Genomic DNA, 14,145 nt, shown 5'->3' with positions numbered 1-14,145 from the left:
ATTATCTATAATGGGGATATTTAACAAGATCACAGAGGAAGCCAGCTGCACCTTTAGATCATTTTTATCTGATATTATACTAGAAATTCCAGTTATAGCAAAAAAAGAAAAAAATCAAATTGAAGGAATAAGAATAGGCAACATGATAATACTTAGAGAATCACAGAACAAAAAATAGTTGAAATAATTCACAGCTTTAATAAAATTGCAAGATATAAAATTAACCCACATGATCATCAGCATTTCTTTATATTGCCCACAAAGTCCAGCAGCAAGACATAAAATGAGAAATTCCACTTAAAATAACAGTAGACGATAAAATATATTGGAAATCTACCTGCCAAAACAAATCCAATTATCTATATGAACAAATTCCAAAACTTCTTTCCCACCAGAACTAAACCATTGAAAAATAATAACTGTTCATGGGTAGGCTGAGTCAATATAATAAAAATGATGCTTCTATCAAAATTAATTTACTTATTCAGTGCTATAACAATAAAACTATCAAAAAGTATTTTACAGACCTAGGAAAAAATAATAACAAAATTCATCCAGAAAAACAAAAGTTCATGGAGATCAAAGAAATTAATTTTTGAAAATAGGAAGAATGGTAGTTTAGATATACCATATCTCACAGTGTATTTTTAAAGTGGTAACTATTAAAACAGTTTGATTCTGGCAAAGAAATAGAATGGTTAACTGGTGGAACAAATTAGATATACAACATACAGTAGTTGTTAATCACAGTTATTTAGAGTTTGATAAGCCCCAAATGCCAATTTTTTTGGAACAATCATTTTGACAAAAACTACTGGGAAAGCTAGAAAACAATATAGCAGAAACTGGAAATAGAGCAACAATTATATATATAACAAGATAAGGTCAAAATAGGTACACGATTTAAACTTAAAGGTGCTGTCATTAAAAAATTATGCATGCAAGAAACACTAGAGAAGGGAAGAATTTAGAACTAAACAAGAGATAGAAAACATGTGATTTAAAATGTATAATTTTCATCATATAAATTTAAAAGATTATGCACAAACAAAACTAATGCAACCAAGATTAGATGAAAATCAGAATGCTGGGGAAATTTTTACAGCAAATGTCACTGATAAAAACCTTTTTTCTCAAATATATTGAGAACTGAGTCAAATTTATAAAAATAGAAGTAATTTCTTAATTCATAAATGGTCAAATGATATGAATAGATGATTTTCAGATAAAGCTATCAAACCTGGCTATAGTTCATATGGGAAAATGTTTTAAATCATCCTTCATCAGATAAATGCTAATTAAAACAACTCTAAGGTACTACCTCACACATATCAAATTGGCTAATATGACAGAAAAGGAAAACAATAAATGTTGGAGGAACGTGGGAAAATTGGAATGCTAATGCACACTTGGAGTTGTGAACTAATCCAACTATTCTGGAAAGCAATTTGGAACTATGTCCAAAAGGCTGTCAAACTGTGCATAACTTTTGATCCAGCAATGTCACTAGTAGATCTATATCCCAACGAGATTATTTTAAAAAGAAAAACATATTTGAGTGAAAATATTTATAGAAGCTCTTTCTGTATCTGAAAATTGAATGTCCTTCAACTGGGGAATAGCTGAACAAGTTATAATTGTAATTTGTAATGTTCTTCTCTAAAATGTAATATTCTCTGGGAGCAGGTTTCTTGGGGGGCTTCTGGAGGCAGCCTTCATTTCAGTTCAATGTAATCACTCCAAATGCAGCCAGGAGTTAAAGTCCAAATCCTTTATTGTCTCTTTCAAAGTCTTGTCTCCTTCCTTGGGCCCAGTTACCTTTCTTGAAGGTCTATCCTCTCTCCTTGGTTCTGAGAGCTCCTGCTACTAGTCCTTTGCCTCTGCCAGCTTCTGCTTTTAGTTCCCTTTGAATGTCTCTAAATCCAAAGGTTTATACTTCAGCCTCCAACCAGCACAAAGATAGAAGATGGAATGAATCTGTCTCAGCCTCAGAAAGCTTTTAGTGTGCTTGTCATTTCTGGTCTGGACAGATCCTCCTTATATGTTCCACACTGCGTATATACCAATCATTATATCACTAGGAACCATTATTTGTGGTAGGATTAAATCAATGCTAAACTAGATTTAACCACTGTCTCCTCAATTCCACTTACTTAGCACATTGTAATTGAATTGTAATTGAATACTATTATGTTATAAGAAATGATAAGCAGGATGCTCATAGAAAAACCTGAAAACATTTTACTATCTGATGCAGTGAAATGAGAAGAACTATGTAACATTATACACAGTAATACCAATACTGTGATGATGATCAATTGTGAATGGCTTAGCTATTCTTAGCAATAAAATGATCCAAAATAATCAATAGCATTATGATGAATAATGCTATCCCTTCAGAAAAATAGACTCTGATGTACAGATAGACTCTGAATACAGATAAAACATACTACTTTTTACTATTTTGGAGAAGCAACATGACTAATATGGAAATGTATTTTGCATAATTACACACATATAACCTATATCAAACTGATTATCATATCTGATGGGGGAAGAAGGAAAGGACAGAGGGAGAGAATTTGGAATATAAAATTTTCAAAAGAATATTTTAAATTGTATATGTAATAGTAAAAATAAATAAATAAATAAAATTATCAACTAAATTTAGGCCTAAAAAAAAAAAAATTGGAGATCATTTTACACATCTTCATTTTATAGAGGTAAAATAATTTACTTAAACTTACATGTTTTCATATAGTTAGAAATCACTAAAACAATGGGAAACTGCATAAAGGTCTAAAAGGGGTATTAGACTATAAAAACAGGTTGGCATAGATTACTAGACTAACAATTACTCAACATAAAAAAAAAAAAAAAATGAAAAACCACAACCACAACAAATCAGGCCCTATCACTACATGCTAACATCTCGACAGGTTAAGATCTGTTAAGATATGTGTCTCAAAGAAGACTTCTCTTTGCCACCAAAAAAGAAATAATTCTATATCTTAAAATAACAACTTTTTGAGCTAACAGCATGCTCATGTCGGGGGAAGGAGAATAAAGAGCCTCTAAAATAACGTGTAGTCAAAATAATTCATTGTTAAGAAAACTATAAAGGTCCTTGAAAAGTGTTCTTGCAACATATATGCTGTGCACATGTGTATATAGATACATACATGTACAAATTGATACATGTAAAGATTGTACATATATCTAAATATATAATGAAGTGGTGGCCAATTTCTATGCTCTCTTTGCATATTCTCTATTCCTAGTGACATTGCTACTACCATGTTCCACAATTTGGTTTATAGATCCATACAGGTGTCTTCTTAGGATTTGTAACATTGGTTTAAAGGATTTCCCTTCTGTTTCACTTCATCTTCCTTATGACCACCTTGACAACTACCGATCAAGCAATAATGTGAATCTATTCAGAATGCCATTAATATCTAGGCTTTTATACAAACTCCTTATTATTGAATAATTTTAAAATGTTTTATTTCTTTCTACAATTGGAACTAAATTATCATAGGACTGGAGTAAGTCAGACCCAATCTAGAATTCAGGCATCATCTTTTATGTTCCCAATTCCTTTCATTCTTACTATCCATTCTTCCTTTTACTCCAAGTACTTGATAAAAGTTAATGTCCTTCAATGCTATTTACTAATTACTTGATTCATAATTTAAACTTTTTAAAAATTCAGTACATCTCAAAAAAAAGGCCTTTAATTTTTTTCTGTATCTTTTTATATTTATTCCTTTCATTTCTAGTGATTGGGAGTTCTTTTCTCTCCTCTTAGAAGAAGTTTCCATTAGTTGTGTTAGTACCTTACTAGATTTCATATTCATGACTTTGTTTCACCTGGAGCAGTCATGGTCTCTGAAGCCATTGCTTCTCCTCTCAGAGAAATTCGATCACAATTTTGCTCTTTTTAAGAGTTTTGTCATGCTTGACACACACTGGTTTTCCTCTGAGGCAATTGGGATTAAGAGACTTGCTCAGGGTCACACAGCTTGGAAATGTTAAGTGTCTGAGGCCAGATTTGAATTCAGGTTCCTCTGACTTCAGGGCTGATGCTCTATCCACTGCCCCATCTAGCTGCCCCTACATTGTTTGTTTTTAGGAAATACTATCCTGTTTTGTTTCTGTTACAGGCTTTTTTCCCCACTCAGACTAAGTAACTATTCAAAATAAAAATATATCTTACTAAATTTAGTATTTTATGTATTACATATAATACAGTTTAATAATTATTTAATGTGATAAAGTTTATTCATAACAATATTCTAAAACCACATATATATTAAATTCCATATTCATCAGATAGTCTTTAATTTACTGCCTTTCTTTAAAATCCAAAGCAAATAATCAACAATCAACCAAGATTTTTTATGATCTTCACTCTGAAATTCTGTGTTTTGATGCTCTAAGAAGGTAGTTATTAGATATAAAGGAAATATGCTCATATATTCTCTTTTTTATCCTCATCACCTTTCCAAAACATAATTTCTGCATCTTTATAATGATTTTACAAATATAAGTCTATTGACAAAGTTTTAAATCTAATTGACTTCTGAAGGGAAAAAAAAATAACTTAATAGGGATTTTAGGTATGAACAATTATTTTGTATTAACATAATAGCCACTTTAAAAAAAAAAAAGCTTCTTGTTATATTTATTAGTCTTAAACTTGCACTTGCAGGAGAGAGAAAATAAAGATTTATATAGTGCCTACTATATGCCAGACCCTATGCTAAGTGGTTTTTTAATCATATCATCCCATTTGTTCTTCCCAACAACCTTATTATCATTTTATTCCTATTTTATAGATGAGACACTGAGGCAAACAGATATTAAGGGATTTGTCAAGGATCAAAAAACCATTGTCTGAGGTCAAAAGTTTTCCTGCTTTTAAATCTTAGATTCTGGGTAGTACATTGCCTTTCACTATATAATATTAAAATATAATTTGCATAATTCAAAAGTATAGAAATTGATAACTAATCAAATGATAAAAATTAAAAGATAAATAACAACATAAGAAACCTATAAAACATAGCTGATTTTGACAATAAAAAGTCTATCAGCCATTTAAGCAAATCCTATATTTTTAGTTATATATATTAGGTTTTTCTCCTCACTTAGCTGAAGATAGTTATTTAAATTTAGTTCAGTTATTTAAAAAATATATTTAATAGATGGCCAACAATCAATGGAATAGTTAAGAAAATAATGATATACTTTCTGCAAATGAATAAAATTTAAGATATTTTTCCCAACATATTCTTCAAAGAAGCCTTTATTCATACATGAATAACATTTTCCAAAGGCCACGATGATAAATGTTGGTTTTATTTTTTGATTTTTTGAGACTTCATAGGACTTCATAGATTTTCAGGCTTTAAAGTCATACTGTTTACGCACGTGGATACATCAAAATGAAAGCTTCTAAATTAGTCTGTGCATTCTTATTTCCTATTATATATTACTTAATACAAATGACAAAAAATAGTCTTTAAAAGATGAAGATTGAAAAAGGGCAAATATGTCAAATATCCTAATTTGAGCCATTATGAAGAAATGAGAAAATCTAATACTTATCCAATAAATTCTTCAGCAAATAATTTATTTCTTTATAATAAGATAAAAGGAAAAATGCACAGGTTCACTTCTAAATTAACATTATGGAAATGTTTCACAAAGTAAAGTTAAAATGATCTTTGTCTATATATGTGTATGTTTGATTATAAGTAATAATATTCTTTTGTATTTCATGGGAAAATGAAATATATTTATGAAAAAAGGAAACATTCAATTTTTTATTTCAAATTTTTTTTTAAAAAAGAAGAAATAGTAGTAATAAAAACATGGGGTAAATAAAAGGAAGTGCTATTCTAAAATATTTGAAATCTGGAGAATTAAAAGGGAGAGAGGAGGAGGGTGGAAGGGAGGAGAGAGGAACAAGCAAGCATTTGCGACTCAGGTTGCCTGGAGGTAAATTAGTCTTTCTTAGTGCCCAAATCATAAACTGCTGCTATATTAGATTGATAAAATGTCATCTATTAACATTACTCCTATAAGTGATTATCACTAGCAACCATTGCTTTCTGGAATCACATTAGAAGGTCAGTTGATCTGCAGCATTGGAGAGTGGGACAATTTCTCTTGGAAATTTTGTATCTAAGAATGGCAATCTTCTAAAACAGCAGTTCTTAATCTGTGGTCCATGAATTTAAAAATACTTTGATAAATTGTATTTCAATATGTTTCCTTTATAATCTTATGTATTTGGTTTTATGTATTTAAAAATATTTTTCTGAGACCACAGGATTCACCAGATTGCCAAAGTGGTATGTACATAACAAAAATAGATTAGGAATTCCTTTTTAGAATTCCAACCTGATTTCTGTCTCATAGGTACTTATATAACAAAATACACAATATTTTCAGGAGCTTGTGCATAACCTTCTTTACCTTAAGCATCTCTTCTGTAACTTTTTTATTCCAAAATATCACTCATTTTCAAACCTGAAAACAAATATTTCCACAGTCTCTATGTTATTTGTTATCATTGCTTTTATAGAAGAGAAAGTGGATTGAAATGAACTTCAGAAGTCAACATAACAAAAATATTCAGGAAAAACACCACACATTCTATATATAGAAGACTTATTTTCCTCTTGCTATTGGGAAATATTACCTGTTTTGTGTGTTTTGCTGCCCACTAGTGTCCTATGACAATAAAATACTTGACATGTATAAAGCATGTAACAATCTCTGACAGCCTTAGTAAATAGTCAGATGTTTCTGATTTGTATCTAAGTAGTACATTTAAAAATTCTATAAAGGAATTTTTGTAATATGCAGATTAATATTAACTATAGATTGGGCTTTACTAAAATTTCTCTCATTTTGCAGAAAGCAAAAATCAAAAATGTGAGTTCTTACCTTTGAAAATAATATTTAATTTCCTGTTATAAAATTAATTAATCATTTTAGAATAAGAATTTTGGGTGCTCTCTTTTTTAATAAATTCTTAGCATTGATGTCAATTTAACTTAAATATTTGTCATTTTGTGTTATTTCACACATCATAGGATATGAAAGTTTTTGCAGTCAATCAACAAACATTTATTAAGTTCCTACTTTATGCCAAACCCTATACTAGGTGTTAGGTATACAAAAAAGAAAGACAGAAAGAGAAAAAGCAAAAAGATAGTTCCTGCTTTCAGTGAGATCATAGTCTAATTTTGGAGACTACACAAAAACAACCACGTAAAAAAATAAGATATGTACAGGATAAATGGATGATAATCTTAAGAGAAAGGCACTGATATTGAGGGGGTTTGAAAAAAGTTCTCACAGAAGGTAGAATTTTAGTTGGAACTTGAATGAAGCCAGGGAAATCAGGAATTGAATATAAGGAGGAAGAGAATTCCAGGCATGGAGAGCACTGGTGACAATGCATGAAGTCATACACATACTAATATATACATAAAAGAAATTTCCCATGGGATATCTGTTTGCTGTGCTTTATTTTTAGAGATTATCATAAATTCATTTGAGATGCTTTTCATATCTTCTTCCCAAGATTCACATCCATGACAAAAGACTTTTTAGATATATATACATAATTATGCACATTAGGAGTTATGAATCAGGAACATAAGAGTGGCAATTTTTAGTGGGGATTCTTCCCCTCCTTCACAACGAACATAGTGTATCAGTTTTTCCTTGTAAATTCAATGAGTTCCATGAAGTAATAGAGCACACAATCAAATGTAAAAAAGAAATGGAATTCCTATCATTAATCACAGTGTAACTTGTACTGAGCATTTTTATCCCCTACAGAAGGCACACAATATCCTAAGTCCAGAGGTACAAAAATGGATACAAAATCTATATCTAGCTTCCTCAAGATGAGTAGGCAAAAACAACCAGATTAAATAAAAATTGTCATCATGTACTCATTCTTTTTTTTTTTAATTAAAAACTAATGAAATCAAGCTAAAGGAAAAAAGGTGTGCCAAGGTAATGTAAGGTAAAGTTTTCAAGTAGATTTAATGAGGTAATATGTTCCATCCAGAGAAGAAAATGCCAAAGCCTGGGAACATAGGTCTAGGAATGCAGTCAGATTCCATATTAGGAACTGAGAAGTCCAGAAAGATTCAGCATATCTCATTTTATTGTTCAATAGCTGTGTTTACACCAGCAACCCATCTAATCTTCATCTCAAACTTGGTTTGCTTATCAGAGAATGATAATAGTAATTGTCTGTGTGTGTATAATTAGAAACCATTTAATTGTATTTATATATGCATATATTATTAATATTGCCACACATAATATGTACAAATATACATACATACATAGACATATGTGCATATCTATGGTTATATATATGTGAAACAGCACATAAGGCAAGGGCAATGAAAGAGAACACATAATCTATTTACATATATGTGTATAGATATACATGTTTATCATTAGTTGTGTTCCAGATAAACACAAATAGAAATAAAAATGAATATGTCTGAAATACTAATTGCTCATATAAGCACATATAAATAATTTTGTTTCCATTAAATGTACTTTTGTTTCCATTAAATATACTTTCTAAAGTTCGAATCAATAATCCAATAATCAATAACATGCATAACAAATATGAAATTATCCTTAGTACTTCATTAAAATAAATTGGGGTTATATATGCATTGTTTATATGCATACATGCAGAACTTATAAAAGTATACATATGAGACCCTCAAAACACTTGACAATTTTCATCTTTAAACTTATTATTGATATCATACTTGAAAAGAATACATGTGATAATTTATTCAAGAGCTTAATCTAATAAAATATTGAATTTCCAACTTAAAGTTATTTGACCTAAATTTCAAACTGTCCTATAATCATGCATCTTTTTAACCAAAAAGCACAGATTTTTTTTCTATGAGAATACTGAAGTACTGGATATAACCTTTGTTAAAAACATATTATTAAAGCACATTAATATTCAAAATACTCAGTAGCTTTTAATAAAAACTCAAAATGTCAATCTGTTTAAGCTCAAATTAATTGAAGTAATTTTATGCCAAATCAATTGCAGTTTGGGGCCTACTAGTCAATGTATTCAGGTATCAAAATATTTTAATATGTATTTTTTCATTATTTCAAAATAATAAGTGAGACAAACATCTAATCTCTCTTTTAGTGTGATTAGACGTATGTATTTATAGCTTTTCAAAGCATGTCCAAATGGGAAAAAATGCATACCAAACTGAACTCTTTTATATAATCTTATGTTATGTTGGGATATGTGGTATGATTATGTTTATCTATATATCACCACTCATTGGGGAAATCTTTAAAGCAGCTTGGCAATAATTGTAAAAGAGCTCAAAGCCCCGGGCTTTTGTTTGTTTGTTTGGGAGGTTGTAGGGTTTTATTGTTTTGTTTTGTTTTGTTTTAACCTGGTCACACAGAAAGGAGGAAACTAAAAACACAATACAGCATATAAAATAGCCATTTTTTATTGGCTAGGTATATCTTATAATAGATAATGTACTTGAATGCTTTAAGGTAATATTCATTATCAATATATTTTAAGAGGTCTTTTGAGAAAGTGATAGAAAAAGACTACCCACAATGACTGTGTATGTGTATGTTACATATACATATATGTGTGTGTCTAGACACAGTGGTGGATTTAATATGAAGTCCATCATGCAAAAGCTATTTTGTATAACATACACACCAAACTAATAATTTCTAGATTATAATTATTCAGTGATTATACAATTTAAACATAATATCAAGACCGTTTTCATTATCTTTTTAAAATACTGATCAAAAACCATACACATGTTTAGTATATCTCTATGCGTACAAAAATACAGAAAAATAATGGTTGATTTCTCATCTTACATTATGGATCTTAGAATGTAAGTAGATACAACTTAACATTCATAATAATAAAAGCAACCTATATTATCATGTCAATCAAAAGGTGTCATGTCTCTCAAGAGAATGGGATTTTTTTAAATTTTTCTAAAATCATGAGCTTTATTATGATGAATTCAAGGATCCATGCTGACAAATTAGAGAGGTCTTAAATAATATCTTATATGTTTATTTATATGACAATATTCCAATATTTCTTCATTTCATATTAAATCATAACTTCCATGATGCATCACACTATGTATGCTCTAATGTAAATATATTCCCCTAAGGTAAAATTCCACAGAGGATGTAGACAAGGTATAGTACCCTCTGAGGAAAGGGGGGTGGGGATGGAGTATAATGTCAAATTTGTTGTAATGCTTTACTGAAAATTTCAAAATGCAAGTTTATGAACAGTTTGTTCAATGAACAGGCAATATAGTATAATTTTTGCACTATAATTCAGTTTTCATTTTTCTTTTAAAATGCAGTCATTTTAAGGCATATTTCCTTAATTTTGTTAGTATATATGCATATACATATATATACACAGAGATGGTTATAAGTATATATTTTCATCTAATAGGTAGTTTAATAAATAAAAATGTATACCTAACTAGCATTTTTTCTCAGCCTGCACTCAGTTTCATTTGTCTCTTCCAGGAAAATCTCACATTCTCCCTGGCTTCTTAGGGTTTATGCACAAAACAATATTTTCTTTTTCTCTCCCTTTCTAAGGAGTCAATTCTGCTTAATTATTTAATTTTAACTGTCAGCATGTAATGAATTTTAGACTGATCTGTGTGCAGAAATTTGAAATGGTAATTCAAAACTGCAGCTATTCTCAAGCTATGCCCCAAACCAGTAGTTTCCTATCATTTTGATGTTGGGAGAAAACCATCAATATGTACGTTTATATTTCTGTCATACTAAGTTAAGGTATTGTACACAGTGATTGTGTGCACATCATTAAGTACTAATAGCTATTTAAATTCTTAAGAAGACAATCCTTCAAAATATCAAATTTCTATGGGGAAAAACCAAAATATTTACTTCATTCAATTATTACATTTTCACAACTTTATAAATGTCAAGATTTGTAAGCACATCAAATGACGTAATGCTTATCACTGCATATTTTTACATAAATTAGTGTTAGGAATACTGAGTAGCACCTTCTTAGGGATGAAGTAAGAGATGAAGAGTGAAAAAATATATTTTAAAGAAAATCCTTTATAATGTTGTAAATAAATTGTACCAGAGCATAACCACATTATTTTGTAAAGCAAAATAGCAAAGATGCTTATAGCTTAAACTAGAAGGTTTCAGTGTTCTATTCATTATACTCAGATAAGGGATTTGAATTGTTCTCCATCTGGTTTTAGTTGTGAAAGAAGTAAAGAATTTTTCCCCAATCTATTCATTTCTCATCAAGACTAGTTTTATTTTGAATGAGGTGGCTATCAAGTACTGTAGTTAGAGAATGGGTTGGCACTTTGCTAGGTAAGCTAGCTTAAATGATTACAGAGCAATTTCTCCCCCATCCTATCCTCCTACCTTCCCTGTCCCCCTCCCCCACAGGACAAGGTTTCAAATGCTGGGGGTAGGGGGGAGAATACAATTGATCCAATTATACAATTCCCCAGTTCACTCTTGGCAATTAACAGCATTTAAATGAATCACAAATAAAAGATATTACTCACCATTCAAGATGCTCTGGAACAAGGAGAAAGCCAATATCCACATGCCCCTGTTCTTTTCTATTCTTCCAGCTATATGCTTGGCTTTCCACTCTTTTGCTTTCTTTTTCTCTATTTGTCAACTGCAAGGTTAAAGCTACAAGCTAAGAAAACGATCAGTTCAGTTTATTTTGCTGGTTGCCGTGTAGCTGCTTGGAAAATGCGTGTATGTGTTTGATTGTCCTTAAAGCAAGTGATCTGTCTCTCCTCTTCTCCACTGACACTTGCTCACTGGCTTTCTCTTTCAGAAAGATGCAGCCAGAGGAAAGAGGGAGGCGGGTGCTTTAAGCCCAGGTGTGTTGTTAGCTCAGGGAGACAGCAGCAGGTTTGCAGCAGCAGGTCTACAGGTGAAAATATCCTCAAATGCAAGCATGAGCTCATCCCTGGGAATATACAGTCCAGAATCTGCAGAAATCAGGTTCCAAAACCTTCACCCTCCACATTCAGGCAGCAAGCAAACAGACAGGCACATCTTTCCTCTCCTACAGCTTTAATCACATTGATCCCTCAGCTAACCTTCTCTGCCTCTGAGACTCAGAGCTAAGTATTAACCCTGTCTCATGCCTCTGTCCTTTGTAGCGTTCTGCAGTCTTAAAGCAGCAGTAGAGCACTCGCAGCTGAAGTGGAGGCAGGATTGGTGGTGAGTGGGAAGCCAACCAACAGCACTGAGTAATTTAGAATAATTTCCAATAGGCTTAAATAATGATTTGACAGCTGGTTATTTTTAGCTATTGCCTTATCAGCACTTAATAAGACACGTTAAAGGGAAATGATTCAGGAAGGTAGCAAGATATGCAGAGGTAATGGTGAAGTTTTTTGCATCTTTGAAATAAAATCTCCAGACTAATAGAGATTTCTTTGTTTTCTTTTTCCAAGAGATTCTTATTTGTATTTCTAAAGGAAAATAGGAGTATCAGATATTGTATATTATGATAATTTTTTGATTTAAGGGCTGATTTTTAATTAACATAAAAACATTTTGAAAACAAAACACTAGCAGCTGTAATTGTAAATATATAACCAGCTCTATTAAAAAAGCGAACACAGGCCCCCATTCACTAAAAAGTCAATAAATAATTGATAGTATTCTGATTATATGATATTGTTCCAAAAGCCATAATATGATGCAGGTAAAAGTTAAAGCACACATGTAATTCTTCATGTACTTAAGAATGACTTATGGCACAAAAGCCTGACAAATTAAGTAACCATGAATGGGTGCTCAAAAGCAAAGAGAGTTCTGGCAATGAAAACATGTTCATAAGGTAACTAGTGAGTTTCCTTTTGCAAACAAAGCCAATGTTCCATGTATCTCCTGCACATACATACAAAAATTAACTAGGAAATACACACATACATATACATATACCCACATAAACACAGGACCTTCCAAATCTTAATAATAATAATAATAACTAAAAAAAGCAAGCCCAAAGTCCAAATCCTTCATACAAGATTAGACAAAAAGGTTTCCAAAATCATGACTTCCAAAGAAAGAACTCTGAGACTTATTAAGATGACCATAATCATGTTGACTATTACAGCCTATCACCTACCTTGTGTTATGCCAGAAAAGCTTGTCCCAAACAATTTCCTCATTCACCAGATCATCAGACCACTAGAACAATAATTCTAGGTAAGAATACAATCTCTTCACATAGATTTAAAGTTATGATACTTTATAAAAATAATTTATACCAATATACTCATTTTACAGATGAGGAGATTGAAGTCCAGAGAGATTAAGCAATTTGACTAAAGTCACCCAGGTAAGTGACAATAACAGGTCTAAGAGTTGATCTAATCATCTAAGACTCTAAAACTATTTTTTATACTATCATATCACATTCTTTTTTATCTATAAAAAATCCGAAGAGAAATAAAATAAATAAATCAATATGAAAATCAGATGAAGAAATAGCATTAGCAAAGTTCAAGAGCCAATCAATTAATCACAGTACTCCATTTAAAGTAACCAACAAAATACTAAAGTCATTGTGCATTTGCTCAAAGGAATCTTTGTATGCCTGTATGTGTAAAAACACACACTCATATATAAGTATATATGTGTGTGTTTCCAATAAGCACACACATATATATACATATGTATGCACACACACACATATATATATACATTTTTACACACATGTGTGTTTGTATGTCTACATGAATATGCCCTTTGACCAATCTCATTATTGGTCAGAGAACAGGTAATTCCAAGAGATCTATAAAGAAAAATACTCCATGTATACTGGGATAGGACCAGGGTTCTCTTCTTTCCCCTAAACAGTGTTTAGTTTCCCCTAGAATGCAACAAAATGATTCCTGAAAACTTATTGGCCCCGCTCCCTAGTGATCAGATTTGTTTTTATATAGAACTTGTGGGGTGGGGGAAACATCTAGAGATGCTATGTTCCATTCTAACTTTGCTGTATAAGCTTGCTTA

General features: G+C 31.0%; 1 protein-coding gene across 1 annotated transcript in view; it reads right to left on the bottom strand.

Annotated features, from left to right (window-relative positions):
* The window catches only part of DSCAM (DS cell adhesion molecule), an 818,605-nt gene extending 806,347 nt beyond the window's left edge, over positions 1-12,258 (bottom strand). The window contains exon 1 of the mRNA XM_051990574.1: positions 11,664-12,258. Coding sequence (XP_051846534.1) covers positions 11,664-11,706 — 43 coding nt within the window. The 5' untranslated portion in view covers positions 11,707-12,258. The remainder of the gene's footprint in view (positions 1-11,663) is intronic.
* Positions 12,259-14,145: the final 1,887 nt, after the last annotated feature.

Source organism: Antechinus flavipes, chromosome 3 (genome assembly GCF_016432865.1).
Source record: "Antechinus flavipes isolate AdamAnt ecotype Samford, QLD, Australia chromosome 3, AdamAnt_v2, whole genome shotgun sequence".
In the NCBI taxonomy this organism is placed as follows: Eukaryota; Metazoa; Chordata; class Mammalia; order Dasyuromorphia; family Dasyuridae; genus Antechinus; species Antechinus flavipes.
This window is presented reverse-complemented; position numbering and strand designations above follow the sequence as displayed.